General features: G+C 48.8%; 1 protein-coding gene across 1 annotated transcript in view; it reads left to right on the forward strand.

Annotated features, from left to right (window-relative positions):
• Positions 1–20022, forward strand: part of LOC119377310 (uncharacterized) — an 88672-nt gene that overhangs the window by 56041 nt on the left and 12609 nt on the right. The window contains exons 11-16 of the mRNA XM_049411570.1: positions 1919–2014; positions 2521–2833; positions 3486–3773; positions 6699–6846; positions 7877–8102; positions 9754–9972. Coding sequence (XP_049267527.1) covers positions 1919–2014; positions 2521–2833; positions 3486–3773; positions 6699–6846; positions 7877–8102; positions 9754–9972 — 1290 coding nt within the window. The remainder of the gene's footprint in view (positions 1–1918; positions 2015–2520; positions 2834–3485; positions 3774–6698; positions 6847–7876; positions 8103–9753; positions 9973–20022) is intronic.

Raw genomic sequence — 20022 nt, forward strand, 5'->3', positions numbered from 1 at the left:
CGTTAAAATACTTATTACGGATTTCAGATGGCTTATCTCGCTTTTGACAGACTAAGTTTTCAACGACGATGTTTACGAAGGCGCTCATTGAACCTTTCCTTGCTTTTTGTAATCCTAAGTATCGTACTGTAATTGCCAAAGTCGAACGAAACTGTCCTGCTAATTACCAGTAATAGCAAAGGGAAGGTATGAGACTGTTGCAAGAGCTACAGATTAGAAGTGAGGGTGCCATCTCGAGCACAGAATTTAAAAAGACGTAAGGTAACTTCGGGCCCTAGAGTGCAGTGGGTGCAACATGCAAGAAAAATTGATCGCCTGTAAATTTCTGGAAATTTTGCTGCAAGTTATAATATGCGGATTCTAGCAAACGCCCGCATTATCCAGTATATTAGACACATTTTTTAAAAAAAATAAGCTGCTCTTAAAGTTCATGCAAAATACCACTGTTAGACCTTGTAAAACCCAATGCTTCCACCACCCAGTTTCTAACATGTGTGACGTCCCTTTTCAAAGAAGATGGCTTTTAAGGGCTCGTTTTTCTTTGTTAGACGCAATAATAATGAGAACTAACAGGCAATAATGCCAACAAAAGTATAGGGGGTGTTATTTGTAGTAATTAGGATATAAGTGTGAAGAAAGTAAGGTGGACGTAAAGATAACGTGCCGCCGGCAAGGACCGAACCTGCGACATTTGAATAACGCGTCCGATGCTCTACCACTGAGTTACTGCGGCGGTCATCCGCAGTAGCTTAGTGACATTATTGTCACATTATTGTCGTTGGCATTATTGTCTGTTAGTTCTCATTAATTGTGCCTTTTCAAAGTGATATCAACTTTAAAAAAAAGTGCCCATATATTTATACAGTGGAAGCTAGATTTACCGAAGTGATGACCACGCTGGAATTATTTCGTTAAAACGGGAAGTTCGTAAAATCGAGAACTGGATTTTTTTACTTTCAAAATCTAAAATTGTAACGTATACGCCCAAAAATACCTGGCTTTGGGTTTACCACCAATCCACGCATGCATGAGTGAAAAGTTGGTGAGGGCGGTCTGGACATGGATTCTCAAATCTCGCGCCAATGCAGGCCAGGTAGATGGTCAAGCTATAACGCGCTACCGATATGCGAGGACGCAGAAAAGAGAACTAATGAAGTGGTTGTGCAAGCAGGCCGATTAAGAATGATGCGAAGAGACGATCCGGGCTATCTGTCACATGAACCATGAAATAACGAAATCAACCACCACCGTCCTTAGCTCCATCAGGTATAGGTAAGAGCGCTACTCACTGCCGAGTCCTTTGTTGCACCCATGGGTGCGGCGTGCAGCGTCGTCAAGATATAATTAGGCCTTGACTAAGGTACTGAAATGTTTTAACGCGATAGCGTTACAGCGCACACTCATAATAAAAACCGCCTCTGTTAAAATTTAAAAAAAATCACCGTTTCTTCACACAACCATTTCAGGAAGCACATCGTTAATTGGAGTTTGGTGGTCAAGCTTTTAATTTGGGTTCATGACAACACTGAAACCTATGGACATTTGTCGGGAAACGAAAGTTTCTTTGTTAGATAGGGCACTTCGTAAAATTGAATTCCGTTAGATCAGGTTTTAAATGTATTACGTTGCCTTTTCAACAGTTACGGTATTTTTGTACAATGATTGTCCTCCTAGCGCTTTCTGGTAAAGGTGAAGCGCACACTCTTTCGACATTCAGCAACGCTTTTTATTTTTCACATCGTGTGGAAATTAAATACACATCACGTCGCAAGCTTCTTTCTCGACAACGCCATGAGAAGAGCAATGAGCGAAAGGCATGGGCAGTTTCAATTTCCATGTCGCTCTGCAATACGACGCTTACTCCTAGTTGCGCGCTCTGTATATTGGCAATGAAACTGCTTTCTTTTATTTGTTTCAGTGTGTCCTTGGCACGGTAATTATTGTAGTCCTGCTTCCAATGCTGAGCACGCTGAGAAATTTGCCAAAGCTCTGGGTCATCAGCCGATTTGATTTTGTAAGTGACATATCTTTCCTTCGCTTATATGCATGCACTGTGTTATAAAGGAAATGTGAGGATGAAGAATTACTGATCTCGGCGAGAGAATGCTCCCGAGCTGTAGGTAGTGATGCTCTGAACTTGCGACCTCAGAACTGTTCTGCAGAATAGACAATATGCAATATTACATAAAAGGAAGGCTAGCTCTGTGGCAAGTATTTTATCGTTTCTATTTATTGCGGATGCTACGGCTCCCATGCCGACACGCCGACACGGACGTCTGTCGCATCACCGTCAAGTTTCCACCATTTGGGGCAGAGTCACCTGAGGTGTGGTTCGCTCAAGTCGAGGCGCATTTTTCCTTGGAACGTATCAACCAGACCGGACGCGCTATGACTCCCTCATTGCCCATATAAACTCTCGCTACGCAACTGAGATCCGCGACATACACGCAAGTCCTCCGGCTGATGACTGTTACCGACACCTAAAGATGGAACTGATCTGACGGCTTTCGCCTTCAAAAGACGAGAAAGTGCGTCAACTCCTTCAGCACGAACAGCTCGGTGAGCGCAAGCCATCACACCTTCTGGGTTGTATGCGTGCCCCTGCGGGCAGTACGCCGGTTGACGACTCCCTCCTCCGAATATTCTGCCTTCAGAGTCTACCCTCACACGCACAGGATTCTCCAAGTTCACCCGAATATGCCGCTGGACCAGCTCGCCGAAATCACGGACCAAGTCGTCAAAGTCTTTCTACCATCGCCACCTCTCTCCGTCCATGCCGTCGGCACCACAAAGCCCACGCCTGAGCTCGCGAGCCGTGTAATCGAAATCGCCCGTTAGCTGTACTCAATTCAAATGTACCTGGATCAATGCCCGAAGTTGTGTTACCGAAAACACTCCGAAAGCCAAGACCGCAGCGCCGATTGATCGCAAGAAACGATGACAGCCGTCGCTATTACCATTGTCACTTCGGTGACAAAGCGCAGAAATGTCCGCCACCCTGCTCAGCCGGACGTCATAGAAACTTCCACGGCATCCCGTAGAGACGGCCGCGAGCTGCCAACTTAGAGGCCGTCGCATTTTTGTCACCGACCAAGTGACTAAGCGGCGGTTCCTCATCGACTGCGGTTCCGACATCTGCTGCTTCCCCCGAGCCTGCCTGCACGACCAGCGTCCTTGCACGTTGTTCGAGCTAAGTGCGACGAATCACTCGAGCATTAGGACCTATGGCTCGCTCTGCCTTAACATGAACCTAAGCAACCTACGCCGTGAATTCTCATGGAATTTTGTCGTCGCCAACGTTTCAGAGCCAATCATCGAGTCCCCCTTCTTAGCGTACTGCAATCTTCTACCTGACTGCCGATATGATCGACTTATTGATGCCGCAACAGGCCTCTCCACGCCAGGCAGACCTACGACCACTATACAGCCTAGCGTTATGGCACTTGCCGTTAAAGATATATCGCCATACCACGCCTTCTTGGCAGAGTTTCCCGACCTGACTCGTCCTAGCGAGCGTCCCCGAGAGGTGCGCCACTCAACCGTGCACTCATTCGTGCTACTCCCAGCCCCCCGGGCTCTTGCCGCGCCGGTCGGCCAGCTCCGGACCGCCTGCGCATCGCCCGAGCCGAGTTTGCAAGCCTGCTCCACGAAGGAATTGCCCGCCGCTCGGAGGGACCTTACGCCTCCCCGCTTCACCTGGTACCAAAGAAGACTGATGGCTGAAGACCCTGAGGATATTATCGCACCCTCAATGCCTGCACCATCCCCGACAGGTACCCCATCCCTCATATACAGGATTTTGCCCACCACTTACACGGCAGCACCACCTTCTCAGTTGTTGACTTGGTAGAGGCCTACACGCAAATTCTTTTGAACCTGGACGACGTCCCGAAGACCGCAATTATCACGCCATTCGGCTTATTTGAATGCCCTTTCATACGTTTTGGCCTCCGCATTGCGGGACAAACCTACCAACGCTTCATCGACGACGTCATCCGCGGCCTAGACTTCTGTTTTGTCCCCCTAGACGACATCCTGGTCTTCTCCCCCAACGAAAAGGACCACCGCCAACACCTGCATCAACCTTACCAGCGTCTCGGTGACCTCGGCTTCTCATAAATGTACAGAAGAGCATTAAATCTCTTCAGAAGCGAGTAGACCCTTGCCTGACCGTAACCTGGCCTTTAAAAAGTACGCGCTGCCTGCCACAGTGAAAAAGCTCCGCCGTTTCCTGGGCACGCTCAACCTTTACAGGCGCTTCGTGCCTAAAGCGGCCACATATCAGGCCTCTCTCCATGACGCTTAGGCTTGTCTACGGGGAAACCATCCTGTCACTTGGACACCATTTTTAACACAAGCGTTCGAAGACTGCAAAAATGCCCTCTGCAACGCCAGTCTGCTCTCCCATCCCAAGCCAGATTATCCCTTGGGCCTCTCCACAGATGCCTCTAGCACCGCCGTCGGAGCCCCACTGATGCAGCGCGTGGGCAAAACTGGTGCCCATTGGCGTTGTTTTCGAAAAGACTCCTCAATCCTCTTCACCACTGAAGGCTCCTCACTGCCGGGGCGGGGGGGGGGGGGGGGGCAATATAGTGCGGCGCTGCGTCCGCGCCTGCGCGCCGCGTCGCTTTTTCTAAACATGAGCGCCGGCGATAAGAACACTCTCGCCAAGCAGAAGTTACACAACTGTGTGTGTAGCCTGATTGTGATCAGTTGTTTTGTCTTTCATGTGCAAGCATTAAACGTAAGCGTTTCCACGGGCTCATGAGGGTACTTATAAATAAATAAATAAATCATCGTGATTATGATTGTAAAATGCACAGTATGCATTTCTATTGATAAGGGTAGTTTTCAAAATGACTTATTAACTGGTTCTCTGGTTCTTTCAAAATAAAAGCTTTGTACCGTTACCTCTTATTTACATAACGCGAGAATTCCTCATTTCCTCTCCATTTCGCATTAATAAGCACAAAACAGTAGCACAATCACACTGATATAATAGCGCCCCAACATGGATACACATGTCTTGCATGGAATCATTTTTATCATTCTGTTTATCATTTTATCAGCTGTTAAGTGATGTCCACCGATTTAAGTGGTAGGCAAATATTACGAACTGTGCCGCCAATCGGCCGGCTACAATGTGGCCATTATGCTAAGTCAAAAACGGTCTGGACTCAGCTTGGTGTTGCTTCATTACGGTTAAGAGCGAGGTGGAATACAGAAAGCCAGGAAAAAATACACAAGGACGACAAGCGCTGTTTTCGTCTGCTTCCGGTGTCATGCGTTATGTCGGACTGTCTTGCGTAATCATGTATATGTGATGACTACCCACAGAAGACGTTCTTATGTGCACACTGTATGTAGACTGGAAATTGGAAGACACTAGAATCTGCTTAGGAAGAAATAAAGAACATTCACCGGTCTGGTAAACGATATATATTTGTGTGCCGTGCATTTTGGGCCATTATTCACCATTTATTACCTAATTATTATGGTTACAAAACCGGTCGAACTGATTGCGTAAGTGTCTTAGAGAAACATGCATTGTGATAAAATGTGAGAGCGTGTAATCTCGTTAATGCAGCTTTGCTACCGTTGCGAAATCTATTCAGGCCCTCTGGTCGCTGAGCTTCCTGAGTGTGGTTCTCTTGAATGCCACGTATGGACTACTGGTCGGTGTTCTCCTGGGTCTCTTGGTAATCTTCCTTGAGTTAAACGGGTAAGACATTCTTCATGGCCGTCTCATTTATTTAAAAGTTAAGAAAACGAACAACAAACACGAAGGTCTGGTTGCGGCATAAACACCGCCAACTGCTTAAGACAATCAGGTTTCTGGTATGTCACGCAGTACCCACGAAAACACAAGCATGCCATTTTCTGCTATAAGGCTAGTGAAGTCTTGAGATGGTGAGCAAGTGCATGTTTACATGAAAACTACTTTTTTTTAATTTCTCTGGTTCCGCGCAGCATCCCCTAGTTGATCAGTGGTTGACAAACTACGAGAAATATGAACAGTTTCTGTTGTAGATGCTACCATCCATGCAAAGCCAGGCAAGCTCGTGATAGCGTGTGCTCGAGGTGCGCGTGGCGCGTGGCTTCTCTCGTAGACTAGAACGCGTTTGGAATAAACGTGTGGCTACGTAACTCAGCCTCCTGCCTTTCGCTCGTCCATGACGACCTCAACATGGTATCAGAAGAACAGGTACTACCAGTGGACATCTAACCCTAATCATGATCTTTGCGGAAGACGCCGCAAGCAAGAAAGCGCCGGTAAACTGCTCCATCCTTGTATAGCTTCGGAACTCAAGCAGTGCGACCTTTTAACGTTCGAGGCCATGGCGTCGTTCGTTGTACAACCACCGGACGCCTTTAATTTTCGCCGCCAAATAAGTGGCCCAAATGGAAACAGCGGTTTGAACATTTCCGAAATTCTTCAGGTATGTGCATGAAGCCCGAGCAACATCAAGTAGACGCGCTACTCTACATCACGGGTGAGCAAGCCGAGGAAACCTACGCCACCTTCGCTTTATCTGAAGAGAACTCCAAGACATTTGACACGGTCGTGGATCAGTTAGACTAGTATTTTACTCCGCAACGCAACGTAACGTTCGAACGAGCCAGATGCAACACCAGAGCGCAACGAAGTGGTGAGTCGGCCGAAGATTTTGTCACTGCGCTTTACACGCTTTTGAAAGATTGCGAGTTCGGTGCTCTTCGAGAGGAGTTCCTGCGCGACCACCCCATGGTTGGAATCAAAGGCAAGCAGATAACTGCTAGGTTACAGCTCGACGCCGACCTCACGCTACGAAAGGCTCTCGATTCCGACCACCAGATCGAGCATCCGTCAGCAACAAGCGCAGCTCCACCAGGAACTTCTAACTTTGGACAACGTTGCATCCGGTGTGCAGTCCAGTGGGCGTGGCAAAACAGGCAGTTATCCACGCTGGGCAAACAAGGCACCTTCACCCTCCAATAAAAAACAGCACGCAGAAACCGTGCTGTTGGTGTGGTCGACAGCGTCACTCTCGCACTCTCTGCCCAGCAAGCTCGGAAGTCTGTAGGGATTGCCGCAAGAAAGGCGACTATGCCTCCGTATGCATGTCGCGACGCCTCGATTGCGCGGAAACCGAGCACGCAACTTTAGAAGCAGGCTCCCTTGCAGCAACCAAGACGACGGATGCTGGAAATTAAGAAGCTTGGAGTCATCTTGGAGTATTGGTTCAAGGCCAGCGAGCAGACTTCAAGATTGACACTGGTGCCGACGAAACCGTCCTCCCGACGAAGGTATTCCAGACACTCGAGGACAGACCGCTTCTCTTAGCTCCTGCTCGTCATCTGTATGGCCCAGATGGAAAGCTTCTGTCAGCCGCAGGAGTGGCACAACTTGAGCTCCTCTACCACAACTACGCGACTACTAAGCATATCTGTCTTAGATCAGATCTACACTCTGTTGCTATGCAAGCCAGCCATCAAAGAGCTACAGATACTGACATTCGTGAATGCCGTTGCCGACAAAGTGAAACGGAATAAAGAACTTCCAGTGGTATTACAAGGACTCGGCAAGCTGCTCAATAACACAGAATTCAGCTTCAACCAGGAGCAACACCTTTCGCACTCTGCTTCTCGAGGCGAATCCTAAATTCATTGTACGAGGACGCTAAGCTGGAACTTCAAAACATGCAGAAACTCGGTGTCATATTACCTGGTGATGAGCTGACCGTGTGGTTCGCACCATATGTAGTCGTCCCAAAGCCCTCCAGAGACGAACGAATATGCGTCGACTTCACAAAATTGCACCAAGTTCACAGAGAATGACATCTTATACTTTTCGTGGACTTGTTTGTTGATCTAAGATCTTGATGCCAACTGCCAGTTTTGGGAAATTCTACTTTGTGAAGAATCAAGGAAACTCACCACCTTCGCCTCACCTTTTGGGCGCTGTATTAATGTTTGGAGTTGCGTCAACTCCTGAACACTTCCAGAAGGAGATAGCGTACATTTTGGAAGGCTTCACACGAGTTGTGTGTCACATGGACGACATCCTCATCTGGGGTTCCAACAGCCATAGATACAATGAGACACTCCGAAACGTGCTGCAGGTACTCGCAAAAGCAGGAGTGACACTCAACGACAGCAACTGCGCGTTTAATGTTCAACGCCTAAAATTTCTTGGACACTGGCTCGATGAATATTGGAATACGACCCGACAAAAAGAAAGTTGAAGTCATACTGAAAATAGAGAGTCCCTAAAACAGGACCGAGCTGCAGAGAGTTCTCTGAATCGCAACATACCTCGCGAAATTCGTTCCCGATCTATCTGGTATTATGCAGCCACTACGCTCCTGTTCTCAAGGAATCGAGAATTTGCTTGGAGTGCTTCACAAGAGAAGGCATTCAACAGGTGGAAGCCGGCGCTCTCATCTCGTCCTGTCCTTGGAGTTAACGACCCATCAAGCGAAACAGTCGTCACCGCTGACGCATCGTCCTTTGGACTGGGAGCATTAATCCGGCAGAAGCAAACGAATGGCAATTTTTCTGTCATCGCTTATACCTCAAGGTTACTCTCAGAAATCGAGAAGCTTTACGCTTGATCGAAAAAGAGGATGTTGCTTTTGTCTGGGCATGCGATATGTTCAGCGATTATTTGATTATTCAGCGACATGTTGGCAAGCTCTTCAAAGTGGAGACGGATCACAAGCCGTTGTTACCATCTTCACTTCGAAGAGCCTTGACGACTTGACCTCTAGATTACAGAGGCTAAAGATAAGGATGGTGCCATAACAATATCAGGTTTCATACGTTCCAGGCAAAGAACTTCCAGTGGCACATGCACTTTCGAGAGTGCTTCTGTGGGAGACAGAATACAGCGAGTTAGAAGAAAGCGCGGAAGCAATCCTTTGCTCTATGACTACCTCTCTTCCGACAAAGCAACATTGTCTTAAATGGTTAAAGACGTCTCAACAAGCACACACTGTCTGCGAAAAGATCGTCTGCTGTGCGAGAAAGAATGGCCCTCGAGGAGAGACTTAGAACTTGACCCTTTCTACGACCATCGACACCAGCTCAATGTGGAGAATTATTTACTCCTCTACGCTTCACAAGTTCCCGTCTCTTGTTCTTGCCGAAAAGAAGTCCTACGACTTTTGCATGAAGCATACTTTGGCATAACAAAGGCACTTGCTCGAGCCAGAGACTGTGTTTGGTGGTTCACCATAGAATCTGATTTCTCGTTCCTGGTGAAGCGATGTCAGCCATGAATCGAAACAGCAGTCAAATGAGAAATGCCACTGATAAGCTTCGAATTCCCTGAAATACCTTGGCAATGCATTGCAATAGACTTGTTTCACTTCAAAAACCACTGATGGTTGATGGCTACTGATTATTATTCAAGATACCCCTGTCTGGATAAGGTCACTTGCGCAGCTGTAGCCAACCACTGCAAGTCATTTTTGCAGGCCACAGAATTCCCGAAGGAGTGGTTTCCGACAATGGCCCGCAGTTTTCGTCGACTGAGTTTTCACTCTTCGCCCGAGACTACAGTTTCAAGCACATTACATCTAGCCTTCACTGCCCTCAAAGTAATGGACTTGCAGAGGCTGCAGTAAAAATCAAGACATTCATGACGAAGAGCAAGGACCCTTACCTGACACATTTAGCCTACACGTCGACTCCTTTAAGAATGGATACAGCCCTGCCGAACTACTCATGGGTTGTCGGCTGAGATGTAAGCTTTCTCTTTATTCCATCAAGCTGACACCCCAATTGCCAGATCGAGACAGCCTTCAGAACTTCGGGGAAAAGTATCCAAAACGCCAACGGAAAGACTTCGACAGTCGTTACAGAGTCCGCAACTTGCCGGACCTTCTCTATGTAGATTTCGTGTGGATGACAGACCTGAAGAGCAAAGGGACAGTCCAAGCCACAGCCAATGAGCATCGATCTTACTGTGTCAGCACCGACATGGTTGCTGTACGCGAAACCTGGACGCAGCTAGTTCCATATTCCCGAGGAGACGACAACGCAGCACCAGTGACTGTGCTATAGACACTCGTTCGCGTTGCCAGGACACTTCCCACGGGGATACCAGAAGTGGAAGGTGAGTGAAGCCGCCTCCGGCAGCGAACTTCGCTTGATTGCATTGAGAGATGTTGTAGATGCTGCCATCTAGCCAAAGTCAGGCGAAGCTCGTAATAGCGTGGGCTCGAGGTGCGCATGGCGCGTGGCTTGGCTCCTAGGCTTGAACGCGTTTAGAATAAACGTGTGTCCCCGTAACTCAGCCTCCCCTGCCTTTCGCTCATTCCTAACGACTTCAAGAGGTTGAAATGTTGAAGCATTCTTCCAAACGACACCTCTTCTCACTGATATGTTTACTGCTAAGTGGCACATTAAACCTAGGTTTTTTTTCTTGGAAATGGTTGTTTTCTTTGTATGTGCATTTCAATACGGAAGCAACACTGAATATTGGGCGAATTGGTCACACATTATAGGAAATAACAGCGCGCAAACGGATGGCACAAAGATAGGTAACACAACACAAGCGCTTGTGTTGTGTTACCTATCTCTACGTGCACCACCAAGCGTGGTGGTGCACGTAGAGAGTGAACAATGAAAATCGTCATGAAATAGAGAAACGGTAAATAGCAACAGTAACGACGATTAGCAGGACGTAGTGGTAATACGCACGGGAAGGCCGTTTTAGTCAATGACACTAAAAAGATTGAATTATTGTGTAACTGGAAGGTAAAAGAGGCAAACACCCGCTTGTAGCGAAAACAGACAAGGAAATTCATGCGGATTTCACAGAATGAACAGCTTCCTCGTTGTCGGGATATTCGTCCTAGCCTGGGTTTCCAACCAGGGTCAAGAGCCTTTCCGGGCCATGTTTAGGCTACTTTATAGCAAGGGGGTGGGAAGAGGAAGTGAGGGTGAATAGGAGTGATGCGAGGTTAAGAAGGAGAGGGAAAGGAGGAGGGGAGGGGGTACAGCATAGCATAGCCATGCATATTTTGCAAGTGATAATAAAGAGAAGTTAAGGTGAGGGTAATGCACAGGCGAGTGGATGAGAAGGCGAGCTGGATGTTGTAGACATACAACTGCTCAAGCGGTGAGGAGGAGCAGCGGGTCGCAGGTGACAGAGCGAGTCGGGCGTGGGAGAAGCCAATGTGCAGCCGCGGCGAGCGCAGGTTGTGTGACGTCGGTGATGACGTCATCAACCTTCGCAACGTTAAGTGAGCGAAGCAGGCCCCTCAGCTCCGCTGTACATTGGTGTTTACAACTTTAAGCCAGTTAAAGCGACGCACAACTTTTTGTCATTAAGAGGTGGTGAGGTCTCTGTCACCTAACAAAGAAAATACGAAAATTGCCGTATTTTTTTGCGAATGAATTTCTTAGTCAGGCTATGTAAGGCATCCGGCGTTGTCCGCGCGCCTCTCCGCTCTCACTCCCTCTGCCATAGCAACAGCTGCGGGCGCGCGCGCTTATCCTCGCCCCTAGCAACCGGAGCAGGTGGTGCAGGCGGAGTAGCGGAGAGTGAGTGGAGAGGAGGAGCGCGCTCCTGCGTGTGAGGGCGCTCGCATCATGGGGGCTCGGCGGAGCTCCCGCATGTGTGGAGAGAGTGTAGGAGAGGGTAGGTGCAGTGCTTCGCCGCTCCTTCTCTCGCCGTTCGCTCTCTCTCCTCCCTGCGCCACCGCCTCAATGCAGTGTGTTTGCAACGCGTTTGTAGCGCTTGTGCTGCCTTGGCACAGCCTGAAAACAGCGCGTTCTAAACGCGTTTGTGCTGCACTGAAGGCGGTGGCAACATCCCTGAGGTTATTACGAACGCACGTAGGAAGCGTTCGTTGAAAGAGGCGCCCAAAAGAGAGACGCTTGAGCGCGTCGATGTGTCCAGCTTTACGCCATTAAAATTACTACGCCGTGTACTCTCGGCGCAAGAAATGCATTCGCATTTCCTCACGATTCCCATCGGGGAGGTGGGGGCATTTTTTTTTCGTGTAGCACTTGTGGTGTGTCGGAGTGGATTCTACGTGGATTGGTGATGCTAGGCGAATACTCCGAACGCTGAGGCTAGCAGCGCTCAGGTATGTAACCGATCAGTGAGGCCCTTTATTTACCGCATTAGAAAATACACACGACACCGTGACGTTCATATCGACGGAGTGGTTTCAGACTAAGCGCGACTTCCTCCTCTCACTTCTCCGTTCGCTATTATGTCCCCGCACGCTTACGGGTATTATGGCGTCGGTGAAATTCAAGGTGCCTGTTTGGAGAATGTTTTACTGTGCGGCGAAGGCTCTTAGCTTCGTAGCAGATCTTTGAGTATCCAACCCGAATCTGGTACAGTAGATTTCATTCCTTATTACACAGCTAGTTTGTTTATACACGTCTGAATATTGCCGACAGCTCTCATGTTAACTTTAGGTGACTTTAGCTTCTTTCCATTCGGTAATTTTGCAAGATTACCGATTCCTTCTGCAGGATATCATGCCATGTTGCGCATTTACTGTCCCCTAGACAGGAGACTATTGTTATAGCGGAAAAGCAGAACAAAAGGTACACGAAAACGTCTTCGTGTACCTTGTTTTTGTCCTGCTTTTGTGCTATAACAATTGTCATGCCTGCCAACTAGCCCAAGGCGCCACCCTTCTATACAGGAGAGCTCGGCTAGCGCATTCTGGGACCGCTTCGTGTACCGCTTTGTTTCCTGCCAGTGGTTCGTTGTATTGTGTCCAGGTGACGTAAGTGCGTGCCGAGTTATGATTTCTATTGCAGACTTCTGCCATATTTTCATTGCCGGGGAAGATATCCAGCTTGCTTTCATGTTACGGCACGCTGATTGTGAGTCGCTGACTATTGTGGAGTTTGTCATGCAAGTATCAGGCCTTCTGGGTCTGATACCTGCGTGATACCAGCTTTCAACAGCTGTTCCTGTTATGCTTGTGCTGGCCCCGCTGCTGGCGTAATTGTGGGCTTAGGGCAGTTACAGTTTTATCTGTACCTCGTCTGGGCATATTCTATGCAACTCTTATGGAGTGATCTTCCTACTCTATGTATCCCTTCTTTGCGGTATTTGGGTGCGTGTTGCTTGGTATTGGCACAGCTAGCTATCTTGTTGCTTCTGATAAGGGTAAAACCAGTGACCTAATGCCACAGTAACCCTCAGACTCTAGCCTACTTTACCAAGAGCGCTGCAACCCGTGACGGACCTTTTCAATCGAACTATAGGCACGGTTTGAGTGTGTCGACTGTCTTCTCCCACTTCCATACGACGAGCATCAGCAGTGTTTATGGAGATGCTTTTTCTGCACCACCCGGTGCTACCTTACATTCCTTTCCTCATAGTTACGTTGATCGTTTTTATTTTGGCGTTTTCAGTATTATTTACGAGGTGCAATTGATGCTCGAGCTAAACAAAGCTGAAAAACAGGAGAAACAGAAGAAATCGTGTCGAATGTGATTTTATTGTTGCATTAACAGGCACAAGGGGTCCCACCTTAAGCCTTGCAAGCCCGACGTCTTCGTGTCCGCGGAAATATCTTCACAGGTACGTACAATATTGCGTCAATTCAAAGCTGCTGCAATCAAATCTCTTGAAATGCCTGGGCCCTCTACGTTGGCTACCTGGTCTACTGCACAAAGGAGCGTCAATCTATTGGCTATACTCACTCGCAGTTGAGTCAAGTAGTGCTCTTTTATTTTGATTAATTACATAAGAGGTCTGCTATTTACTTCTTTTATTGCTGCCATCGGAGACAAGGGACGAGCACATGCTTGTTCAGCACTTTACCTCACAATCCCAATCCTGATGCAAACAATGCTAATAATAGTGCGTAGATATCGCACCACTAACCTCACAAAGTTTTTGTACGACCTGCGAGCTTACATCTACAATTGCGCGAAGTTGTAGTTCTTGACAGAATGATGCAGTCGTTTGGTAATTTTTGGCCACCATAAGTTGTCGAGCTTGCGGTCACGCAAGCATGGCAACATGCACACGGCTCATCGTTGAATGCCTGATTTATCACACAAATCTACGAAAACTAGGAACACGTGAAACGCTGTCGAAACAAGCCTGAGTGTGTGTAAGGGCGACGATTACAAAAATAAATCAACTTCACTGATTTTTCTTCCACACACTAACTGCTGCTAAAAAAAACGCCAGGCCTGCGCTGAAACCGCAGCACAGTCACAGCGAAAGCTGGAAGAGTGGCGTTTCTAAAGCCCGTTGTAAGCTCTCTTGGGGCTACAATACAAGTACACTAGAAAGGTACCCACTACGCCATAAATCATAATTTTTGTGAAGTTGGGAAGCACCTACTAAGCCATTATTGGTCATTCTGCGGAGAAGCGAGGATCCACCTACACGTCTGTGTCACCGCAGCACCAATGAAATCCATCTTCTTCCCGCTTTTCAGTTCGGCCAATTCATCATTGATCGCTTCTGTTCCCTCGTTTGGCGGGGCATACGCACAAGCTGCTTGATGGGCTTTACTCGCATCGATTCGACACGCGTCTGCTTTGTGGCCAGTCTGACCACATTTAAAACACTTCATCACCCTGGGGCGTGAGAAGTTGGTCCGACAGCTGTTAGCGCGATGACCCACGCGGTTACACAGAAAGCATCGCGGAACACTCTCTGGTGCACGCTTGTTTTCTTCAGGTGCCGATTTCTTCGACTCCTCGTGAACTTCCTTTTTTACTTTGGCCAGATTCGTGCCACCTTGCGCTTCCAAGAATTGATCGGCCAACTCAAGCATGTCGTCAAGCGATTTAGCTTTCCTCTCTTTCAGATACAGCGACAGGCTCGGGTGGCAACTGGTCAGAAATTGCTCTCTGATTAGAAGCTCTCTAAGCTCACCGTACTCCTGTGCCGTCTCTGAAAGTTCGATCCACCTGTCAAAATAATGGCTGAGCCGCGCGGCATACTGCGTTGCCGTCTCGCCATCAGCTGGCTTTCCCGTACGGAACCGATCACGGAAGCCTTCCACGGTGAATCGAAATCGCTTCAGCAAAGCAGCTTTTACTCTTCCGTAATTAGCTGCATCGGTAGGAGTCAGCCTACCGTACACACTGAGCGCTTCGCCACTCAAGCAAGTGCTCAAAGCTGTTGCCCATTGCTGCTCCGGCCAATTTTGGCTTCTAGCTATCGTTTCAAACCTGTGCAGGTATGCATCAAGGTCATCTTTTCTCTCATCAAACGCCACAAGCAGTTTGCTTGGGTTCAATCGGAAGCTATGATCTTCCCTTTCGCTGCTCTCCACTCTAGCTTGCACGGGAGTCTCTGTGCGCTGCTGCAAACGGAGCCGTTCGAGTTCCAATTCGTGCTGCCGTTGCCTTTCTCTCTCAGCCATCTCAGCTTGCATCTGTCTCTCTTGCGCCTCTCTTTCTTCCTTCAACTGTCGCTCCTTCGCCTCTCGCTCTTCTTTCTCCCTCTCAGCTGCTAGCCTCACTCTCTCCAGCTCTGCTGCTCTCTCTTCCTTGACCCTCTCAACTGCCAACCTCTCTTTCTCTAGTTCTGCTTCTCTCTCTTTGTTAGCCCTCTCAACCGCCTCCTTTTCCTTTTGGCTCACCCACTTTCGTAGTTCGGCCCCAGAAAGACCCATCTTCTCACCAAGGGCAACTAACTTCTCGAGATCCATGATGCCCGTCAAACAAAGCCTAGCCGAGTACACAATACCTCTGCCTAACTTCGAATACCAGTACACTCTCTGCACACAGGTTAGCGAGAACGCGGTGCAACACTCAAAAATCGTTCGCAAGCACTATCAACGTCTCAAGGCTCTTTCTCCCTACTTTGGACACACTTTTGCACCAAAAAGGTCCTGTCGCGGACGCCAGAATAATTGTCACTGATCCCGTTAATGGGGACGGCAATCGCCGGGCGGATTCTAAGGGCTGGCGTCAAGGCCCTCCGAAAACGCACCACGAAAGCGCGGACAATTTAGAGTTGGTCCTTTGGTGCGCCAGCGAACGCCGGTTGTGGTCCAAAGACCGAGTCAGAGCCGAGAGTCGATAACACAAACGAAAACGAAATATATTCTTAGTTAAGGCAATACAAATAATACAAACACGTGCACACTCGGCTGGTACCAGTTACACTTCACAATATTACTCAGATGGTGTTTACACAACGGGAGCTAAACAAACAGATCACACGCTACAAATGCAATCGCATGCATTACAACTATTCAATGACCGTTAAAGTCCTGAATATTTAATGGCGTATCCAGTCCGCAATACTTGGACGGTAATCGAATGCTTCTCTTCAAGGAAACACTCACGCCAGCTCCAGCGTTGATCGTCGTAGCTCAACCGTCGTCGTGACTTGTCACGGCTCACGCGGCGTCGTCATCGGACTCTTCCAGATCCACGACCGACTGACCGCACACCATCATAAACACGTCTTCTTTGGCTAACGGAGCCACACTTAGCGTAACTTCACCATCACCGGGCCGACTGACTCGCTCACTGACTCGCTAACTGGCCTCACTACTCGACTCTCGTCGTTTGCACGCTTTTATCCCTTCTTCCCCGGTTTCTAGAAGCGTCGGGATGTTTCTTCTGCGTGCAGTACAGCTAAGCCTGGGGAAAGGGCGAGAGCTTTCTCGTAGGTTCGAATCGCGGCGGCATCGCTCGCGGATGCGTCCCCCCTTCCTTCTAGAAACATCCAGGATTTGCCGGGCGTTTGATCGCGTCGTCTGCGCCTGGCTCGATTGGGTGAGGAGGATGCGGCGCGCCGGCGTCTTTTGATGCTTGTTTTTTTCGTCTTTTCGCGCTTCTTGGCGAGCGGTTCGCGCCGTTCTGTCTCGTAGCAGTTTGAAAGCGGCCTCGCGCGCGCTTTATAACCCGCTAATTTGTGACAGTCTGTAAGGCATTATGTGCACTTTGTTTACACGACGACTGAGGACGATGTAGAATTATGGCTCAGCGCTTTGTAATGGGTTGGAAGCTTTAAACGGCCCACCAGTTATGTAATTTGTATTGGGTGACGCCCGGTCGCTATTTCCCTCTCCCGTCATGCTGTATAACATGCGTTGACGTGGGAGAGAGACGGGGGGGGGGGCGAAGAACTTTACTGAGACCCCGAGGTAATGAATCATGCGCTTATGGGCTTCCTTGGCAACCAATACAAGTGCACTTGCAAGGAACCCACTACGCTATAAATCATTGTAATTTTACTGAGACCGCTAGGAAATGGGTCATGCGCTTATGGGCCTCCTTGCCAACCAATACAAGTGCACTTGCGAGGAACCCACTACGCTTTAAATCATTGTAATTTTACTAGACCCCGAAGAAATGGATCACGCGCTTATGGGCTTCCTTGGCAACCAATACAAGTGCACTTGCGAGGAACCCACTACGCTATAAATCATTGTAATTTTACTGAGACCCCGAGGAAATGGATCATGCGCTTATGGGCTTCCTTGGCAACCAATACAAGTGCACTTGCGAGGAACCGACTACGCTATAAATTATTGTAATTTTTGAGAAGTAGGGCAGCAGGCACTGTGCCATTTTTCGTCATTCTACGGAGAGCCGTGGTACCTGCTAAGCGCATGTAAAGCATTATGCGCACTTTGTTGATGCTGTGCCTGATGACGACGAAGAATTATGGCAGATCCCTTTGTAATGGGTTGGAAGCATTCAACAACCTACTCGTTGAGCAATTCGCATTGTGTGAGGCCTGGTTGCAGAATTCGCGTTGTGCGACGCTTGGTGTTTATTTTACTCTTCTACCACGCTATATTGCATATGCTAATGTGGTTCCTTCCCGAAATGAAGCCTGTATAGGACCTTTTTGCAAAGCAGTTTCAAGCACCGGCATGGCTCAGAGGTTGAATACTGGGCTCCCACGCAGAGGGCCCAGGTTCGAACCTCGATCCATCCTGGAATTCTTTTCTTATTTCGTTTTTTTTTTCTTATTTCGAGCGATACTGGTTACGGACACCGGCGGCGGCGGCGGCGGCGGCGGACAACTACGGAGCCAAAAACGGCCGGTGAAATGATCTCATAACAGCTTTCGCTGTAAAAGAAGCGCCGTAGCTGGGAGAAATGTAAAAGCGCAAATGGTTGATTTTCGATACACCGTTAGTTGCGGCATGCATGTGTCGCAAAAGCACACTGAATAGCGAACTACCAGAGATGGCCAGTATAGCTTCTTGGAAAATGATCTGACAATGAATTTATCAGCCATGTCGTGGAATGCAATTTCGGATTTTTATTGCGAATATACTTCCACTAATTATTTTGTTCGCCGGTGTTTAATCTTTGAAATTGGTGTCTCCTTTTTACAAATTGTCACGCATCCGATAATGCAGGATTTTCTGCCGTAATTTTCTGCCGTAAAGAAGAGAAAGTTAAAAAATCACAGGGCCCCTTGTGCATTCACCTAAGATGACTCGAACGCGAAAGCCATCTTCTCTTTCTTCACAGTAGATCTATAAGCGTCTACAGAACGGCTAGTCATGTAGGCACCCTAGATGTATTTATCCTGACCCGCCACCCTCCGAAAGCCTTTTGCACCTAGCGTGGTTTCGCACTGCTTCCAGGATCGGAGGCACCTCACCTGGTTTTGCACTGCGTCTGTGATCAGCCCACCTTTGACCAAGCTACGATGTCATGTGATGGTAGTGTAGGCTTATGCCACAGGAGGGAAGGAAAAAGACGGCTAAACGAGAATCGACGCCAGCAGGGAAGACGAGCCGTGGTTTCACGAGCCATTGCGAAGCGCCGTCTTTATTTTCTTCTCTCGAGGTCGCGCGCTCTCCGGTTGTGTTCGCCGCCCAAAGGAGGGTGCTACAACGGCATTATGTGGCGTTACGCCACATGACGTCAGGCCGGAACTTGTGACGTCGTGCTAACGTCACAAATGTCTGCGATCTGTGATTTCATGATGACGTCATATGATGACGTCATCACGCAATGATGATTTTTTGGACCACTCGTCCACGACGCCGCAGGACGCGAGATGTCGCCGATGACGCGGACCTCCGACGCCGACGGTCAAATTTCGTCCTTAGGGAGGCATATGAGGTTTCCGCATTAATAACAAAAATGGTGTTACGTACGCAGTTACTAGCCTTAGTTGAGAAAAAGAGAGACGAGAATGGTCCACACTATAACCGTGAGGTGTTCACAATCGCGTTGCCAAAGATGCTATCACATTGCAAAGGTTGCCTTTGCGACAGCCCCTAGTTAACCTCAGTTATGTGTTCAACCCTGCTCTATTTTTTTATTGCCTAGGGAACGCTTTCCTCGGGCCATCGAGCGCGCGCTCCGCTTCCGTTCACCGCTACCGCGTGGTGGCGCTGTGCGAGTAGACTACGATAGGCTGGCACTGAACGGCCGCGAGTATTACGAAGCTCACAAATTCGTGTTTGCATCCGAGTTTCATTGCATTCGTGCCCCTCGCAGGCTTTCACGGCTACAGTGGGATGGAAAGAAACGCGAACATAATGGCGCGCTGTTTTCATCACGCTCTGACCGTGGTGGCAATAAAAAAAAAATGCCCCCACGTCCCCGAAGGGAATCGTGAGGAAATGCGAATGCATTTCTTGCGCCGAGAGTACACGGCGCAGTAATTTTAATGGCGTAAATTAATGACGAGACGAGGATTTGTACCGTAACCATTTATCTACACATTCATCAGCACCTGTTTGTGTTGTCATTGTACCTGACGGCCATAATCTCAGCCTTGTGGTCGCCGTTGGCGTTTCACAGCGGCGTCTCGAGCACACATTTCGAGAGGCGCCCAGCCAGCGGACGGGAGAGTGGGGCGCAGGGAGGAGAGAGAGCGAACGGCGAGAGAAGGAGCGGCGAAGCATGCGAAGCACTGCACCCAATGCCACCTAGAAGAGCGGTGCGGAGCCGGCGCGCGCCCGCGCAAACCGCGGTGAGGAGGCGGAGCGCGCGCAGTCACGTGGGGTGTGACGTCGCTGCGCCGTTGCTACAGACGCTCCTCTCCTTTCCTCGCGCCGTTGCTATGGGACGGCGGATTCAGGGTCGCTTATAAAGTGCATTCGC

The sequence above is a fragment of the Rhipicephalus sanguineus genome, unplaced genomic scaffold (genome assembly GCF_013339695.2).
Source record: "Rhipicephalus sanguineus isolate Rsan-2018 unplaced genomic scaffold, BIME_Rsan_1.4 Seq4304, whole genome shotgun sequence".
In the NCBI taxonomy this organism is placed as follows: Eukaryota; Metazoa; Arthropoda; class Arachnida; order Ixodida; family Ixodidae; genus Rhipicephalus; species Rhipicephalus sanguineus.